This window comes from Cotesia glomerata, linkage group LG1, assembly GCF_020080835.1.
Source record: "Cotesia glomerata isolate CgM1 linkage group LG1, MPM_Cglom_v2.3, whole genome shotgun sequence".
Lineage (NCBI taxonomy): Eukaryota > Metazoa > Arthropoda > Insecta > Hymenoptera > Braconidae > Cotesia > Cotesia glomerata.
The window spans coordinates 9,946,397-9,967,981 of NC_058158.1; the positions used below are offsets into that span (position 1 = coordinate 9,946,397).

Genomic DNA, 21,585 nt, shown 5'->3' on the forward strand with positions numbered 1-21,585 from the left:
ATGAAAAAAATAAAATCAAAATTTTATAATTGGCATAGCAGAATACAACATAATTTTGGGACTACACATATGATATGACTCAAAATGAAGCTTATTTAAAGAGCTTTCAGATGAAATTTACAGATATTCAATAAGTTATCCCATTCCAAAGTTATTCGAGTAAGAAAGTGAAGAAATATGAATTTTTATGATTTTGAAAACTTTGAAATTCTGGAATTTCTAAATTACTTGACTGATTAAGCTCATCTTCGAACTTGACTTCGGTATTTATCTGCAGAATAAGTATGTTGAGTTTGGTAATGATCAGTTGTAAATTGGCGACGCTATTGTCGTGACAACCCGCTTTGTATCTGATATACATATAAATATATATAAACTTTTAAACCATATGTATTTTCTACCTCAGGTCGTCGAATTAAGTCGGAATAGGGTAGAAGTACCGTTTGTGGTCACTGTACTGTTTATAGCCATTTATTGTTCAAATAAATGATAGAAATGAATTTATATTAATAAACCATTATAAACTCAATTTGTTTTAATATAAATTTTTCAAAATTAAACAAATATATGGTTATAATATTATAATTTATAACCATATTATAAGTATGATTATCTAATCTCTACTGACTTCTAAAAATTGTAAAATTAATAATTATGTTTAAAATTGTATTACTTAAATCTTAAATTAATCTTAAACTAATTTTACATCTTAAATCTATACCATTCTATGATGTTATAACTTGTAAAAATTTATATTGAATCTTTGTATTATTGTTATTATATTATACTATTTATCTATATATATATAAGCGAAATACCACTCACTCATCACGAGATCTCCGAAACTATTCGCCCGATTGACTTGAAATTTAGCATAGTTACTCCATTCGTGATGTAGACGCTCACTAAGAACGGATTTTACGCAATTCCTAGCCAAAATGAATTTTTCGTCTACCATCACATATGCCCTCCCCTCCCCTCCCTCTCATTCTTCCCCTCCCCTCCCGTGCCTTCTTCCCCCTTCCCTATATCTCTCTCTCTTTTTTTTTTTTAGAAAATGTCATTTTGATTCGCCAATCTAAGAAACCTATCAAGTGGCACCCATAAATTATAAAACTCAACCCCCTACAACCACCCACGCTAATCAACCTTTGCCATGGTTACCATTGTCATGGTTATCGTTGCCATGGTTACCGTTGCTATGGTTACCGTTGCCGTGGTTACCGTTGCCATGGTTACCGTTACCATGGTTGCCGTTACCATGGTTACCGTTATCATGGTTACCGTTGCTATAATAACTGTCAAAATGATTGATTTTAAATTTTATCGATTGACTGTTGGGACAGTAGGAATTCATAATCATACGTTTTTGAAGAAAGAATAGCTAAATCATTAATAACTGAAATAACTTATATGTATTGGAATAATCATGAAGGATGAACTCGATTATATCATAACACAGATAAATTAAACATAAATATTATCAAGTTGATATTGTTAAATGATTATACTGATTTTAATGATTAAAATTAAAATGGTAAATTGTGTCTGATGCGTCTTCTCTAAAATTTTACAACGATATCGTTAAATTATTATAAAAAACGGTCGATTTAAGATAATCTATATATATATAAGCGAAATACCACTCACTCATCACGAGATCTCCGAAACTATTCGCCCGATTGACTTGAAATTTAGCATAGTTACTCCATTCGTGATGTAGACGCTCACTAAGAACGGATTTTACGCAATTCCTAGCCAAAATGAATTTTTCGTCTACCATCACATATGCCCTCCCCTCCCTCCCTCTCATTCTTCTCCTCCCCTCCCGTGCCCTATAATCTTTCCCCTTCCCTATATCTCTTTTTGGGAGCGAAATATCATTCTCCCCCTCTAATCTAAGCCACCATCACTGGCACCAGTAAATTATCGACCTCACCCCCCCTACAACCACCCACGCTAATCAACCTTTGCCATGGTTACCATTGTCATGGTTATCGTTGCCATGGTTACCGTTGCTATGGTTACCGTTGCCGTGGTTACCGTTGCCATGGTTACCGTTACCATGGTTGCCGTTACCATGGTTACCGTTATCATGGTTACCGTTGCTATAATAACTGTCAAAATGATTGATTTTAAATTTTATCGATTGACTGTTGGGACAGTAGGAATTCATAATCATACGTTTTTTAAGAAAGAATAGCTAAATCATTAATAACTGAAATAACTTATATGTATTGGAATAATCATGAAGGATGAACTCGATTATATCATAACACAGATAAATTAAACATAAATATTATCAAGTTGATATTGTTAAATGATTATACTGATTTTAATGATTAAAATTAAAATGGTAAATTGTGTCTGATGCGTTGTCTCTAAAAATTTTACAACGATATCGTTAAATTATTATAAAAACGGTCGATTTAAGATAATTTCTAATAAAATGAGTAATAATAAATATATTTTTAATACCACTTAATTTGTTATGAATTTATTAATAACTAGCTGATACCCGCCCGCTTCGATAGGAATACAATAAATTTTTATGGTGTAACCTAGATGAAAAATATAAACAAAATGGTTAATTTCAAAAGATAATGAATATAAATTTTGAATTAGAGAAAAGTGATTGTTTGTGATGACCGGTGTTAGCGAGTATTAAATATATGAGAAAAGTATTTTATTATTAACATTTTTTAAAATTAAAAAAATTATTGACATTTTTTAAAATTAAATAATACTATGAAGCGGAAAAGAATAGGAGTTACGGATAATTATTACGTGAATCGTTCCAACATTCACGTAACAGAATAATTGGAGGAGGAAGAGATTGAGAAAGAAATAGGAAGGACCTTCTTAATAAGAGTTTACAGAATATGCGAGAAAAATTCAGATAGCTCGGACAGGGATTCGAACCCAGAACCTTCCGGTGACATGTCGGCTACTCTACCATTTGACCTATCCGGTCTAGACTAAATGTTTAGGATAACATTATTATAATGGGAACGCATCTCACTACACAGTACGTCATGGGTGATGCGGAAATCTGTCTAATGACAGATTTACTGACTAACTGACCCATTGATTGATTGATTATTAATAATAAAATACTTTTCTCATATATTTAATACTCGCTAACACCGGTTATCATAAACAATCACTTTTCTCTAATTCAAAATTTATATTAATTATCTTTTTGAAATTAATCATTTTGTTTATATTTTTCATCTAGGTTACAACATAAAATTTTATTGTATGCCCAGCGAAGCGGGTGGGTATCAGCTAGTATTTTATAATACAGTCATCACAAATGATATTGTGTTAAAATACCTTGCCATTTGGCTTGTGCCTTGGAATATATTACTAATAAATAAATAAAGAATTTTTTATAAATAAATTCAAATGTTAACTGGCCAAAAACGGTACTTTTACCCTATAGCAAAATTTTTTAAGTTACGTCATAAGGACCAATGCAATATTTAGATTTCTATGAAATCTACTAAAAAATTCAATAATGTAAAGGTCATTTACCTTTAAATAAAAACGGAAAAACAAAATCATGACTAAAAATACTTAAAACATACTCTCATTAAACGCTAGAATTTTTTTTTACGAGGGTGATGTATTGATTTTTCAATAATTCAAAAACAAGTAACAAATACCCAGCCCCTTTTTATTTATCTAATATTTACAAACCTAAAATTAAAAAAGGCCATTCGGCAGCCGAAATGGAAGTAGATTTCATGGTGAATAATAAAAATACTACTAGGGTTGCATACGAAAAAAAAAAAATAAATTTCTGTTTGATTAAACAACAAAGACGTCAAAACGAATGCAAAAGTAAAATTTCATTAAATCTGTCTGAGAAATCAGGTGATTTTTGGCCTAGAATGATAATAAGGTACACAAATTAAAGCTTATTTAATAAGCTTTCAGATGCCATTTATAGAATTTTGATAAGATATCGCGTTCAATTGTAATTGCAGGAAAATACGATGAAAGTGAAAATTTTTGGGATTTTTGAAAATTTTTGAATTGCTATTATTCCTAAACTATTTAATTTGGAGAAATAAATAAGTACACAAATTGAAGCTTATTAAATAAGCTTTCAAATGCAATTTACAGAAATCCGATAGGATGTCGCGTCCCATTGTTATTGCACGGAAATAAGGTAAAAGTGAAAATTTTTTGCGATTTTTGAAAATTTTTGAATTGCTCTCATTTCTAAACTAATCGACAGATTTGGCTCATCTTAGAACTTAACCTCGGAAATTGTCCTAAGAATAAGTATGTTACGTTTTATTGAGATCCGTATAGAATTACGGAAGTTAGAGAAGAGACAATGCCGATTATATCGTATATATATATATAATAAGCTGATACCACCGCTTCGCTGGGCATACAATAAAATTTTATGTTGTAACCTAGATGAAAATATAAACAAAATGATTAATTTCAAAAAGATAATTAATATAAATTTTGAATTAGAGAAAAGTGATTGTTTATGATAACCGGTGTTAGCGAGTATTAAATATATAAGGAGAAAAGTATTTTATTATTAATAATCAATCAATCAATCAATGGGTCAGTTAGTCAGTAAATCTGTCATTAGACAGATTTCCGCATCACCCATGACGTACTGTGTAGTGAGATGCGTTCCCATTATAATAATGTTATCCTAAACATTTAGTCTAGACCGATAGGTCAAATGGTAGAGTAGCCGACATGTCACCGGAAGGTTCTGGGTTCGAATCCCTGTCCGAGCTATCTGAATTTTTTCTCGCATATTCTGTAAACTCTTATTAAGAAGGTCCTTCCTATTTCTTTCTCAATCTCTTCCTCCTCCACTATATTCTGTTACGTGAATGTTGGAACGATTCACGTAATAATTATCCGTAACTCCTATTCTTTTCCGCTTCATAGTATTATTTAATTTTAAAAATGTCAATAATTTTTTTTTAATTTTAAAAAATGTTAATAATAAAATACTTTTCTCATATATTTAATACTCGCTAACACCGGTCATCACAAACAATCACTTTTCTCTAATTTTAAAATTTATATTCATTATCTTTTTGAAATTAACCATTTTGTTTATATTTTTCATCTAGGTTACACCATAAAAATTTATTGTATTCCTATCGAAGCGGGCGGGTATCAGCTAGTTATTAATAAATTCATAACAAATTAAGTGGTATTAAAAAATATATTTATTATTACTCATTTTATTAGAAATTATCTTAAATCGACCGTTTTTTATAATAATTTAACGATCTCGTTTTAAAATTTTAGAGAAGACGCCTCAGACAATTTACCATTTTAATTTTAATCATTAAAATCAGTATAATCATTTAACAATATCAACTTGATAATATTTATGTTTAATTTATCTGTGTTATGATATAATCGAGTTCATCCTTCATGATTATTCAATACATATAAGTTATTTCAGTTATTAATGATTTAGCTATTCTTTCTTAAAAAACGTATGATTATGAATTCCTACTGTCCCAACAGTCAATCGATAAAATTTAAAATCAATCATTTTGACAGTTATTATAGCAACGGTAACCATGATAACGGTAACCATGGTAACGGCAACCATGGTAACGGTAACCATGGCAACGGTAACCACGGCAACGGTAACCATAGCAACGGTAACCATGGCAACGATAACCATGACAATGGTAACCATGGCAAAGGTTGATTAGCGTGGGTGGTTGTAGGGGGGTTGAGTTCGATAATTTACGGGTGCCACTGATGGTTTCTTAGATTAGAGGGTCAAAATGATATTTCGCTCCCAAAAAAAGAGAGAGATATAGGGAAGGGGAAAGATTATAGGGCACGGAGGGAGGAGAAGAATGAGAGGGAGGGGAGGGAGGGCATATGTGATGGTAGACGAAAAATTCATTTTGGCTAGGAATTGCGTAAAATCCGTTCTTTAGTGAGCTGCCCACATCACGAATGGAGTAACTATGCTAAATTTCAAGTCAATCGGGCGAATAGTTTCAGAGATCTCGTGATGAGTGAGTGGTATTTCGCTTATATATATATAGATTATCTTAAATCGACCGTTTTTTATAATAATTTAACGATATCGTTGTAAAATTTTAGAGAAGACGCATCAGACACAATTTACCATTTTAATTTTTTAATCATTAAAATCAGTATAATCATTTAACAATATCCAACTTGATAATATTTATGTTTAATTTATCTGTGTTATGATATAATCGAGTTCATCCTTCATGATTATTCCAATACATATAAGTTATTTCAGTTATTAATGATTTAGCTATTCTTTCTTAAAAACGTATGATTATGAATTCCCTACTGTCCCAACAGTCAATCGATAAAATTTTAAAATCAATCATTTTGACAGTTATTATAGCAATTGCGGTAACCATGATAACGGTAACCATGGTAACGGCAACCATGGTAACGGTAACCATGGCAACGGTAACCACGGCAACGGTAACCATAGCAACGGTAACCATGGCAACGATAACCATGACAATGGTAACCATGGCAAAGGTTGATTAGCGTGGGTGGTTGTAGGGGGGTTGAGTTCGATAATTTACGGGTGCCACTTGATAGGTTTCTTAGATTGGCGAATCAAAATGACATTTTCTAAAAAAAAAAAAGAGAGAGAGATATAGGGAAGGGGAAGAAGGCACGGAGGGGAGGGAAGAATGAGAGGGAGGGAGGGGAGGGCATATGTGATGGTAGACGAAAAAATTCATTTTGGCTAGGAATTGCGTAAAATCCGTTCTTAGGTGAGCGTCTACATCACGAATGGAGTAACTATGCTAAATTTCAAGTCAATCGGGCGAATAGTTTCGGAGATCTCGTGATGAGTGAGTGGTATTTCGCTTATATATATATAGTATATATATATATATATATATATATATATATATATATATATATATATATATATGTATATATATATATATATATATAAACTTTTGAACCATATGCATTTTCTGAATCCGCTTGACGAGCTGAGTCGAAATATAGCAAAATTTTTCAAAAGTTCCGTCATAAGGACCAATGCAATAGTTAGATTTCTATGAAATCTACTAAAAACTCGCCAATTTAAAAAAGTAATCTATCAAGAAACTGTAACAGAATACGACCAAAAATATAAATCATGTTACTAAATAAATTTGTGTATCTAAAATGTTTTTAGGTACTTTATTGTGACGGATGCAGGGAGTCGTGTCACCCAAAAAGGGGACCACTAGCAGCCCACAATTTAGGCCCACCACGTGCCAGCTGGCAGAGCAGTGTTGGTAATAAAGGTGGCACACGCAGCTTGAGTTCTGATGGGGCACCAATTTGCGCCGATCACAATACAGAGTCTGTCAGCCTCTATTGTGCTCTCTGTAAGATTGCAGCTTGTTCCCTATGCCTACGGGATCGTCATACAGCTCATCCTCATGATGTACTACCACTCGCCGCAGCGTGTAAAGCCCAAAAGGTGAGTCACACATCTTCTTTTCTCTTCTATCTCTGCTCTCGTACCTTTTTACTTCTACTATACTCCGCTTGCTCCACTCGTAAATATAAATCTCTTTTAAAAACTACCACGAAATATAAAATAGCGTTATTTCCTTTGTAAAATATTTTTTACCTTACGTTTTTTCCACAGCAAGCAGGTCGGATAAACTAGCTAATATTTGAATGTCTCTGAAGGCCAAATAAGATAAAAAATTTTAAAGAAACAAAAAAAACTTACAAAGCTAGTTTTAAATTCAAATCGTTTACGTTTGTACGACTCTCTTTTTAAAGTTCTAAGAATTGGGTCAAGTTTTGTACCAAAAAGAAAAAAAATACACACTCCTTTTGGTGTAATGATTTTATTTTATTCATAATATTTACATTTCAATACTATACTGCTTAAACTTTACATAATATTGTTTCAACTATTTTTTTAAAGAACCATTTGAATATTATTTATTTAATAGGAATGATATCACGTTAAAAGAGCAGATGTCAATAAAACATGAGTTTAATGTTTAGATAAAATTTATTGTTTTATCCTCGGACTTTATCGAGCTTAAAAATACAACGCAAATTGACAGCCTACTAAATATTCACATCCAGACATTTAACATGTACATACTATTTATTATCGAGTATTTCTTTGAATTATACACATATTTGCCCAATTAATTCTAATGGTTTAAATTTAGCGAGATTGGCTTTATTTTATTTTATTTATTAACTAAAAAGCCATTACTTTAAATCACTATCGCTATAATTAAATCGAAATTTATATTGAGATTAATTGGAAAAATTAAGCCCCTAAAGAATTCTTAACTCCATCCAAAGAGGTCATGTTATTTTAAACCTTACAAATTACGTGTACTCTTGTATAGCCTAGTTAGTTTATACTTAAGTGTAACTTTGAGTTATTTTACAAATACAGAAAATAGAATTTATAGTTTAACATTTTACTATTTATTTTTGGTAAATATTTACAAGTGGGGTCAACCATTTTAATTTTCATTTTTTTTAACGAAATTTCTATTTGATTTTATTGATATATTTTTTTTAAATAGACTGATAGAAGGATTTCTTAGTATTTAAGAAGATTTCTTTGTATTTAAGAAATCATTTCTTAAACATCATTTTTTAGTATTTAAAAAATATTTCGTAGTATTTAAAAAATATATATATTTCTTAGTATTTAAGAAATATTTCTTAAATACAAAGAAATATTTTTTAAATACTAAGAAATGATGTTTAAGAAATGGTTTCTTAAATACAAAAAAATCTTCTTAAATGTTAAGAAATCCTTCTATCAGTGTACATAAAAAAAATGGGGAATTAAAAAAAAAAAGTTGATTATCAGAATTTTAATCAATTTTACAAATTTTCAAAAAAATTTATAAATTTTTTAGAAAATTGTGATATTCAACTTTTTTTTTTTTTTTTTTAATTTTTCATTTTTTTATGTACTTTTAAAAAAAAATATATCAAAGACATCAAAAAAAGATAAAATAGAAATTTTATCCAAAAAGATGAGAGCCAAAATTTTTTCCAACTTTTGAAGGCAAAAAAGCTATCAAAATTTTTATTTTTTTCTTTCAATAATAATAATATTTATTGTTTGTTAGCTTTGCTATTTACAATATTTATAAACATAAATAATTTCTTTAAGATAAATAAATGCAATAGATACATATATACATTGTTAATAATTATTTATATTTTTAAATCCATCAACATTATTTATAATATAATTTTTTAGCTCGATATTTTTAATCATAAATGCGCCGTAAAAACAAGCAGAAAAAAAAATGTTAATTTTTCACCTAGAAATGGGCAAAAATACGTTTGACCCCATTTGTAAATAATTTACCTAGAAATAATTTGTTTTCCTAATTAAAAAAATTTTAAATTACCTTTCAATTTTCCTTTTAAAATTTTCTCAACCAAATAAATATAAATAACACGTGATTAGCAACAATATATTGCTGCTATAAATATCTGAAAATATATCTAGTGAAATTAAAAACAAAGCGACACACACTAATATAGAGTATAGCGACTCAGATTCACGAGCGTTGGGACGTAATAAATTTTATCTTGGCGATGTACAAACATTTGACTGGGTACAGAGAACAAGAGACCATCGACCTAGTTACCTTTCCACCTTTACAGGTAATATATCTGTATATAACGATATATATGTATTTAGATAAATAAATGAACGTGAAGGTATATAAAGTAAATTTTAACGGATAAACTTTAATAGTGTCAAAGCTTAACGAATCAATCTTCGAAAATACGGCCGTAGCTATCGTGGTTTTTGGTCCCTCTTATTTTTAATTTTATTTATCTTTTTTCCTTTTCTTTCATCCTCATTCTCTTTCTCAATTCTCCCGGTTGTTTATATTAACGTCTCCCTCGCACTTTGTACTTAATACTTTCACGATGGAACGAACTCGTTGAGCCATGAAACACGCAACTTGGTGCTGTGTACATAAAACATGTAAACGAAGCTAGTCGACAAGTTCTTAGAGTAAAGCAATTTGCATTTTTTTACAGAGTTTTTTAATTAGAAAAAAGGTATTACCTTTATGTTTATTTATTTTTTTTAATAAGTCGATAACTTTTCAAGATATTAAGAATTACACGACAGCTTTTTTACTTAATTATCTTGATTATACGCTAAGAGCTGATGTTGATGTTGATTATACGCTTTGTGTTCTCTCATTTTGTAGTTATAATGCATGTAATTGAGAAAATAGTTATTTTGCTTAGCGTAGTAGTTAGTAATCTCCTAACAATGCAATGAGCAACCTAAGGAGTGTGTCAATAGTTGTCAACTTTCTTATCTTGTTATGGATTTAATAAGAGTAAATAACCATCCGTCAGTTTTGTGTTATTATCTTCGATATACGTGCTGACAGTGAATTTTATAAACTAACAATTAATAACAAACTTTATTTTTAATTTATAAAAGATTCGATTTTTATTTACAGTAAAAGTAACAATTTTTTGTTAATATTTTGAAGAAAAGCTACTTATCAAATAATTAACATAAAACTTGTTAATTAAATACTAAACCTCTCATGAGTACTTTAAATAAACCACCATTGTGTATGTTTGCCACTTGGCCAATGCCTTGGCATCAAAGTAATTTAAATAAATAAAATAAATAAAATGGTCGTGTATACACTGAAAAAAAAAAAATTAACGATTCAAGAGAAAAATTCTTGAACCAAAAATATAATTTTGAAGAGGCTAATTGTCTTGAATTGAGACAAAAAATTTTTGAATCAAGAAAAATTTATTAGTTCAAGAATTTTTCTACTCAGATCAAAAATATTAAGTTCTTCAAAATTATATACTTAATTGAAGAAAATTTTTTTTCTGTATACATAATGATTTTTACGAATTAAATGGACATGAATATTGCGGAGCTCTAGTGCGTGTGAAATAAATGTTTTAGGTTCATTTGCCGAAAAATAAATAAATAAATTCAAATAACACGACGTGAAATATAGTACCGGAAATTTTTTACACGGTCTATTTATTTTATTTTAAATTGTTCGTGAATATTTATCGCAGATTTACACAGCTACTGCAAATGTGGGCGGAAAATTTTTCTAGGAAGATTAAAGTATAAATTATTACTCAAAGTAATTCATTCAATATGAAAAATGGTGTTTTTTTTATTGGAGTTTTAGTAAAAATTGTTGTTTAATTAAAAATATATCCGGGTGTATAAAATTCTACGGAACGTATTTTTGTGGATTCTTTCCGTATGTTATATTTTTAACGCTTAAATTTACGCGTACTCTTGCGAAAGATACTTTTTACACGTGATTTTAAAGGATAATATTTTTTAGCGGATTTATATGTTAAAAAATTCAATGGTTTTGCAATGAAAAAAAAAAAGAACCAGCCAGAAAAATTTATCTAATAATTGTAATTTTAACAAGTGGAATAAAAGAAAAATTTATAACAGCGGGCACTAGCTCTTATTTAATACGAAATAGATTCAACATTAAAATATGAATATTTTAAAGAATAGTTCAAAAAAGATTGGAAAATCCAAAAGTGCACGCTTCATAACGCTCATTCATTTTTTAAGAAAAAAATTAATTGTGTAATTGATTAAAAAAAAAAAAAAATTATAATTAAGTAATTTCTTACAGAGTATTTTTTATTTTTTTTTAAAATATCGGCGCCCTTTTTTCTTGTCATGCGCACGCAGTCTAAAAAATCTAGCTTGATCAAGTGGCGCCATAGTTTTCACGTGACAAATAAGAAAATTTCGTTTGTCTTTGTACGGTTGTATCGTAGTGAATTTTAATAAAAATTCAATTAAGAGCGGTTTATAGTTGATTTTCAAACGTGTTTTTCTCATGTATGTGATAAAATTTCGAAAAAAAACGCTTCACTCTTCGATAGATAATTTAATTATTTATCGAAGAGTGAAGCGCTTTTTTGGAAAATTTTCATTTATTTATGCATAAAATGCGTTTTAAGATTCCATTTGTTGTACAAGTATGACAGAGATACTTTCGTTTGTCCAATAGAGGGCGAGAGAGAGAAAAAATGTAAACCCTTCTTAAAAAAAAAGTACATAAACTAGGCCAATGATATGAAATACGGACCCAGTTCATCGAATTCTTAAACTAATAAAAAAGGTCCGGTTTTGAAATATCAATTTGTTCGGGAGTAATCGTTGGTACATCCAAAATGGGGTGACATCCGGACGTCCACGTAAAATTTTTTTCAAAAGGTTTTTTTTTTTTTTTTTTTCAAAATAGCAAGATGAAATGATTTTAGAAAGTAAAAGATGGTTTAATTTAAGTGTTTTTTCGGTGTACATATGGTTGTGATAGAGACATTTAAAGATCACAAAATTGGTTGACCTTGACGAGTCGAGTATAGAGCACAGCCTCACGCGCTTCGCGCTATGAGGCGTGCAATATAAATCAGAATATTAACAATATAAATCATATAAATCAAAAATTTTTTCTAAAAGTTGTTATTTATTTATTTAAGCAAACGTAATATCAAACCTCAGGCCATATAAATAAAACATCAAAGGGTAAATAATGTTTATTATCAAAATTAGATAATTATCGTCGAAAAGACGAATCACGAGAGGTACTCGACACCCTAGTAAACTTAAACACCCTTGTACATAAATCTCCAATGTCTCCGGACCTCCAGTTACATTCACACAAGATATATACATATAAATATATACTTACAGGGGATCACAAATATACTATAAGTATAGCAGTAATAAATCGAGGGTGGACGATCTGAATCTACAAGTTATCAGGAACTTTCAGCCACTTCCGCAGTATATTGAGCTGGACATATAACCCTTAACTTTTGGTTTAGTTCCTCTCTTTGTCTCTCTCTCTTCTTTATAAAATAAAGCTTGAAGCATTTCATCATCCTTGTCCGCTCATTGTTCGCAATAATATATAAATTATATCAATACAAAGTATAAAACAACAAAAACAAGATGTACAGAGTTAGTTGTCGATGGTGGTGGTGACAGCTGGCCGCGATATCGCGTGTCGCGTGGGTGCGTCCGACAGTGGTGGCTTCGCCCTTGCATTTCATTTTATTTGGTGTACGGTCTACGGTCTACGAAACACCTGGTAACTTCCTGGCATATGGGACATGTTCTTCTACCCTACTCTCATGTCAGGAGCCTCGTTCGTGTTTGAGTCTCCACTTCAACACACACCGAACACATTCTCCGTCTCACACCCTCATCGTCTATAGTCGATGCACTGGGGAATCACTTCGTCCATGATTAGACTGATAAATTGCCACAAGCTTGGCAACACATATATATGTTCCGTATATGAACATGTGTTATGTGTCTGTATATAGAGATAATGCGTGCAAGCTGCGGCAATTTTGTGATTGATCGATGAACGAAATCAGTCTCGAGTGCTTGGTTTCTGCAACTGCTACCGCTGTTCTATTGATGCACATTTTGGTTACGCCAGTGGTTGGCTCTGCGGATTCAACCAACGGAACTGTTTCGTATACGTTAATTACTCTAACGAGAATCTGGAATTATCGCGAAATTATTATCCCGTATATGGATGTAGATAATGATCAAATCTTGGGAATCTTTGGATAATTAATGCGTCTGGTGCTCATCCTGATGAGATTACATCCATTATCATCCATATTGATATTTATTTATTTATTTTATCAGTAAAAAATATTATGTTTAAATTCAGAATTTTTTTATAGATAATTTGTACAATCGAGAGAATAAATAAAATTTTGTGACATATTTTTATTTTGGAAAGAATTTTCATAGTTAAATTTTTTTATCAGAGAAGTATTGATATAAATTTTGATTAATTTTTTTATCTATATTAAGAGAATAAGAAAAATTTTTTTTCCAGAATAGTCATATGATAAAATCGGTTTTTTTAGTGAAATTTAGTGTCATTACAAAGGTCTTGACTTGAATTTGTACCTTTTCAAGGTTTCATTTCATTCTCATCAATAGTCAATTTATTATAATAAGGATTTAGGCTGCATTCAAAAATGCTCTATCTCTAGATACATAATTAAGAAATGACCTTGTATCTTGTGAACTATTGACATTTTTAAAGATATAAGCTCATCCTGATGTTACTCTCACCAAGAACTTTCATTTGAATACCCACATCAATTTTTCATATATTTATATATATTATATATATGTATATATGAAAAATACATCAAAATGCATGTGGGTACTCAAATGAAAGGTCTCGATGAGTACAACAACGGAATGAGCTTATATCTTTAAAAATGTCAATAGTTCACAAGATACAAGGTTATTTCTTCATTATGGTAAAATGCACTGTACTTTCTTAAATATTGACATTTTTAACGATATAAGCTTATCCCGATGTTACACTCATCAAGACCTTTCATTTGAATACCCACATCAATTTTTTATATATTTATATATATTATATATATGTATATATGAAAAATATATCAAAAATGCATGTGGGTACTCAAATGAAAGGTCTTAATGAGTGTAACATGAGGATGAGCTTATATCTTTAAAAACGTCAATAATTAACAAATGACCTTGTATTTTGTGAACTATTGACATTTTTAAAGATATAAGCTCATCCCGATGTTACACTCATCAAGACCTTTCATTTAAGTACCCACATCAATTTTTCATATATTTATATATATTTCATATATGTATATATGAAAAATATATCAAATTGCATGTGGGTACTCAAATGAAAGCTCTTGATGAGTGTACCATCGGGATGAGCTTATATCTTTAAAAACTCCAATATTTAAGAAAGTACAGTGCAGTTTAACAAGAGTCATTTAATAAAACAAAATTAAAATTTTTTTTAAATTTACTAGTCATGGCAGTCACATAGTGACTGTAAGGTTGCTAGTATGATATAAATTGTCTTAATATTGTCTTGCTCACAAATTTTTATAATAAGTTTCTTATAAGTAGACTAGAGTTTTCAAAGTCTTATTAGAAATTCTTCCCCAAGCTAGCTATGATACCATAATTTATAACACTTAACATAATATCCATAATCATTATTTAAAATATTGAAACATACAAGAGCTTGGTTAATATTTAAACCGGATATTAATTTATAATTTCGATAAAAGAAAAAAATATCTTTCCGTTAATTAAACGTAAGAACTCTCGGAGTCTTTGAATTAAATCTAAACCGATTACATCCTTTGATGTCTATTTGTTCTTTTGGTTGGCATAACGATGGTAATCACGTTATATAATCTCGTAAGAATTGAGACTCCACTGAGAGGCGTTATTACAATTGGGAATGAGTATGTGTATGCATTACGATACCGTACTGACAATGAGTTTAATTAATATTGGATCGCGTATATGCTAACAAATATATGCTATTTAGAAAATAGTTGTCCAAACTGGACGGGCGGAATAGAAGAGACGAGTATTATTCACATGAGAATGAGGCTTTAACGTGCCAACCGCAACGTTCCTACTAATTAATCCCCGTTAATTAATTTCAAAATCGATTATGTTGAAATAATAATGTTTGTAATTTTAATGTTCAATTAATCATGTGTAACAGCATATTGATATGATAGTTTGGTAATTGTTTATATTCGTAATAAGTGATAATGATAAATATTTGATTAATGTCAGAAAAAACGGCGCCTTTTTCTGTCTGGAGTGTTCATTAAATAAGAGAATCCGCAGGGGAGCGGGCAATTAGATAATTGAGTGACGAGTTAACTGTAATTAATAAAATTTGACGTTATCTTAGAAGCATCTGTACGTACTAGGTAATTTGTAAATTGCGATTCGAGGAAGGGTGAATTATTTATTATTTTATTTTTGTGTGTCGGTGACGGAACGATTTCGCGGAAGAGTTGGATTAGTTTCAGCTAGAATAAGAATAAAGGGAGAAGTAATGTGGGGCGAAATGGAAGAGATAAACTTGGGAAAAGTGAGAAACATATATTATCTATATTATTAAGAGAATAAGCAAAATTTTGTGGCCAGTGTGTTTAGATGATAAAATGGATTTTTATGGTTAAATTTGGTGTCATTAGAAAGGTTTTGACCTGGAGTTGTGCTTTTTCAAGGTTTCATATCATTCTCACCAAAAGTCAATTTATGATGACAAGTATTTAGGCTGCATTCAGAAATGCTCTTTCTCTAGATACATAATTAAAAAAAGACCTTGTATCTCGTGAACTATTGACATTTTTTAAGATATAAGCTCATTTCGATATTACACTCATCAAGAGCTTTCATTTGAGTACCCACATCAATTTTTCAGATATTAATATATATTATATATATGTATATATGAAAAATATATCAAAATACATGTGGCTACTCAAATGAAAGCTCTTGATGAGTGTAATATCGGGATGAGCTTATATCTTTATAAATTTTAATATTTAAGAAATCACAGTGCAATTTAACATGATTAAGAAATGACCTTATATCTTGTGAACAATTGACATTTTTAAAGATATAAGCTCATTCCGATGTTACACTTATAAAGACCTTTCATTTGAGTACCCACATCAATTTTTCATATATTTTATATATTATATATATGTATATATGAAAACTATATCAAAACTCATGTGGGTACTTAAATGAAAGCTCTTGATGAGTGTAACATCAGGATGAGCTTATATCTTTAAAAATGTTAATGTTTAAAAAAGTACAGTGCAATTTAACATAATTAAGAAATGACCTTGTATCTTGTGAACTATTGATATTTTTAAAGATATAAGCTGATGCCGATGCTACACTCATCAAGACCTTTCATTTAAGTACCCACATCAATTTTTCATATATTTTATATATGTATATATATGTGTATATGAAAAATATATCAAAATGCATGTGGGTACTCAAATGAAAGCTCTTGATGAGTGTAACATCAGGATCAGCTTATATCTTTAAAATATATATTATATATATGTATATATGAAAAATATATAAAAAATACATGTGGGTACTCAAATGAAAGCTGTTGATGAATATAACATCGGAATGAGCTTATATTTTTAAAAATGTCAATAGTTAAAAAAGTACAGTGCAATTTACCAAAACTCATTATTTAATAAAGAAAAATTTTATTTATTTATAGTTCACAACTCACGGCAGTCACATAGTGACTGCAAGGTTGCTAGTATGAATAATATAAGTAAAAAGAATAATAAAAAGTATTTATTCAAAATTATTCAAGATGGATCAGGGTCTTGTTGAGGCTCACCTGGCTTGCTCTCATACTATATAATACCAATTCCCAAATTTATGCCGTCAAAGTGCCAAGTGGTTCGCGTTCTCGACGTATACGCGGCTGGGAGCCATGTCGCATATTAATTTGTTGGCCATAGGCGGTACGTTAAAGCCTGAGCAACAGTTTTGGCATGAGAAACCGCAAGATCGCATAGTGATTTCCATATTTTAGTAATTAACGAGACTGACGGACCCCGAAATTCACATGTAAGGGCAATAATGTAATACAATGTGAGCTTCGGATTTTTTATGACTCATAGGAGTTGAGTCGCTTTAAAAACAGTTGAGAGGTTTCGTACAAAAAGATTATAGTTGCAATTTAAATTATAGGGGCTGTGGGCACTTTTAATCTCTCAATTTTTTGACATTAATCTGTCGTTAAAATTTTTACATGAATAATAACAGTAAAAATACTTTTATTTTTATTAATAATAAAAGGGTAATTTATTATTACCCTAGCTAAAACCAGTAATTTTCTTACATCACTAATTTTCATTTAAATTCAACAAGCTAAGTTGTTCCACGCATGCAATAAAAAGTTAATAATTCAATTTCTTGTTACTAATAATTTTACGATTGAAATAACTTGGGCGTAAAATGATTGCATCCAAGAATTTCCCATAAAACAAATTAGCAGTATACAATATTTACTTTTTCTTACGGTAGAAAATTACTGGAAATGAAAATAAGTAGAAACAATGAAGAATATAACACCGTGATTTCTTCAAGTGGCTCATTATATTATATATTATATATTATATATTACCGTTTCTTCTTCTACTCAAATTTACTTATTTGTTTACACAAATAATATTTGCCGTGACTTGTGAACTATAAATAAATAAAATTTTGCTTTATTAAATAATGACTTTTGTCAAATTGCATTGTACTTTCTTAAATATTGACGTTTTTAAAGATATAAGCTCATCCTCATGTTACACTCATTAAGAGCTTTCATTTGAGTACCCACATGCATTTTCATATATTTTTCATATATACATATATATATAACATATATAAATATATGAAAAATTGATGTGGGTACTAAAATGAAAGCTCTTTAAGAGTGTAACATCGGGATAAGCTTATATCTTTAAAAATGTCAATAGTTCACAAGATATTTGTTAAAATGCCCTGTACTTTCTTAACTGTTAACTTTTTTAAAGATATAAGCTCATCCCGATATTACACTCATTAAGAGCTTTCATTTGAGTACCCACATGCATTTTGATATATTTTTCATATATACATATATATGACACATATAAATATATAAAAAATTGATGTGGGTACTTAAATGAAAGGTCTTTAAGAGTGTAACATCGGGATAAGCACTTATATCTTTAAATATTTCAATAGTTCACAAGATATTTGTTAAAAATGCCCTGTACTTTCTTAACTATTAACTTTTTAAATATATAAGCTCAACCTGATGTTACACTCATTAAGAGCTTTCATTTGAGTACCCACATGCATTTTGATATATATATATATATATATATATATATATATATATATATATATATATATATATATATATATATATATATTAGAGTGGTCCAAAAAACATTTTTATTTTTTTCAAGTGCTGCTGTCTCAAAAACTTTTCTTAGGTATGAAAAAATTCTCTCCAAAGCGCAGCTTGATATCTCAATTCTAATGAAGCTCAATGAATTGTTATTTTCCCATTTAAATAACACGTAAAAATTTTATTTACGTTTTCATCCGGTAAAACTACGAAAAAAATTTTTTTTTTGTATTTTTCGTCAATTATCCTTCTAGGAAATTTAATTCTCTAGAAAAAGTACTGAAGTAGTTTTTCGTAATCTTAACGAGTAAAAAAGTTATTAAGCTTTAAATACTGCAATAAAAGAAAATTCAATCAGATATGATTTTAGAATCCATGTTGTATCACATTTTCTGTTTCAAAGTATTTGATTATGTAATTTATATTTTTTTCTTAAAAACATGGTATACAGTCTGATATCGGTAATTCAGTCTGGACCAGTGACAACAAATGATAATTTAATATATCGGTTTGTTTATTTGAACCACATGTAAAATGCACTGAAGCAGATTACCAGACTTTGTAAATACTCTAACCACTGCTTAAAAAATTTTAACTAGATAATTTACTTTTAGCACTCTCTTGCGGCCTACATGAAGATATATAGTAAATTAAATTTTTTGTTGACAATCAGTTTTTTACCCTAACCTAGCTGCATTTTAATAATTATGTCTTATAAGTCATATAAACTAAAATAAGAAAAAACCAAAAAATTAAATCAGTCTTAAAGATTATATTGGTTGTAAGTTTATTAGCAATTTCTTTATAGTTAAGCTTGTCTATTTAAATATGTGATGACTCCTGAGATTAGGCAGTTTTACGCACGAACTCTACCTGTTTATTTATCATTTTTTTTTTTAATGATTGAATTCAAAAATAAAAGAATCAATTCACGAAGACTTCTATTTACGTACTCCTGCAAAGTTCCATGATTTTTCATTCGGTCAAAAAATGTCCCAGCATCATGTTCAAAATTTAAATATTCACCTGTCCTACCTGTCCTACATGTTCTTAAATAAAAAAATTTACTTCAGTATACATCCGGAAGTACTAGCTTGCCCTCGATTCAGATTCCGTAATGAAATTCAAGTTCAATTTTGAAAAATCACTGCTCATAGGAAAAAATATCTAAATTGTAATGAGAGAAATTATTCATAATTCACAGTTAATACTTCATCTAAAGACACGTGTTAATTATATTAGAAACAGTCTAATTTGATAAATTTTGAAATCATTACATACAGTTACCAAAAAATTTTTCGAAAAGTTGCTTTGAAACTATCTTCGTTTAAATTTTCTTTTGTGCGAGTATTTAAAGCTCAACAACTTTATACTCGTAAAGATTACGAAGAAACAACCTAAGTCCTATTTTGTAGAAAATTAAATTACCTACAAGAATAATTGCCGAAAAATACAAAAAAATGTATTTCATAGTTTTACCGAATGAAAACGTAAATAAAATTTTTTTACGTATTATTTAAATGGGAAAATAAAAATTCATTGAGCTTCATGAAGAATTGAGATATCAAGCTGCGCTTTGGAGAGAATTTTTTTTTATACCTTAGAGAAGCTTTTAAGATGATAGGCAAAAATCTATTTTTGGACCACTCTAATATATATATATATATATAATATATATATATATATATATATATATATATATATATATATATAAATATATGAAAAATTGATGTGGGTACTTAAATGAAAGGTCTTGAAGAGTGTAATATCGGGATGAGCTTATATCTTTAAAAATGTCAATAGTTCACAAGATACATGGTCATTTCTTAATTATGTATCTAGAGATATTTTCGAATGCAGCCTTAATACTTATCATCATAAATTGACTATTGGTAAAAATGATATGAAGCCTTGAAAAAATACAACTCCAGGTCAAGACTTTTCCAACGATACCAAATTTAACTATAAAAACTCATTTTATCATATAAATATACTGGCCACAAAATTTTTCTTATTCTCTTAATAATATAGATTATTTACAATTTCAACTACAGAAAATTGGCTCGTTAATATCGAAAATATATATATATATATATATATATATATATTTAACAATTGAATCGAGCATCGAATAATTGGTATAATTAGTCTGTTGAATGAGCATCATCAGTTAAGTTAGTGAAGCTTTTGTCTTTGAGACCATAAATAGCCGGAGAAATATATATAATGAGAGATATAAACCACCGAAGTTGAGCGTCTTGAATTTCTGAAATTACCTTCCAAGAGATGTTTCTGCTTGATCAAACAAATTTACATTGGCATTATCAGCATAAACATCGTCTAGATGCTTATTATATTCCACTCAGTGCCGAGTCCTCAGGAATTTGAATAAGCGTGCTGAGAGTTGAGTCCTCCCAATACTACACATACAACATATAATAGATAGACAAACCCGTATAACGAGGTCCTTGAGATGCACAATCTCGTCAATAGATAAATTTATGTCGGAAATTCTACCGGTATTAAATTTAAGACTTAAATAGCCAGGCACTCATCATCTAAACGGTTTCTTATCTACTTCTGACCCTTCTTAGCCATTTATCGCGATTAATATCGAGATCGCTCATTTATTTTCACTCTAAGATTTAATATTATTATTCGATCGTCAGTCCTCCTTGAAGGCTTGAGACCCCAGTTAGTTTAATCGTCAAAATTACACCTGTCTCTCGCGTGCTTCCGTAATACGATGCGT

The 21,585-nt window shown here is 29.6% G+C and overlaps 1 protein-coding gene across 3 annotated transcripts in view; it reads left to right on the top strand.

Moving 5' to 3' along the window:
• LOC123275143 (E3 ubiquitin-protein ligase TRIM9) overlaps window positions 1–21,585 on the top strand; it is a 119,316-nt gene that overhangs the window by 4,472 nt on the left and 93,259 nt on the right. For all 3 annotated transcript variants that reach the window (XM_044743070.1, XM_044743069.1, XM_044743071.1), the window contains exon 2: window positions 7,199–7,489. In XM_044743070.1, the coding sequence (XP_044599005.1) occupies window positions 7,199–7,489 (291 nt within the window). The remainder of the gene's footprint in view (window positions 1–7,198; window positions 7,490–21,585) is intronic.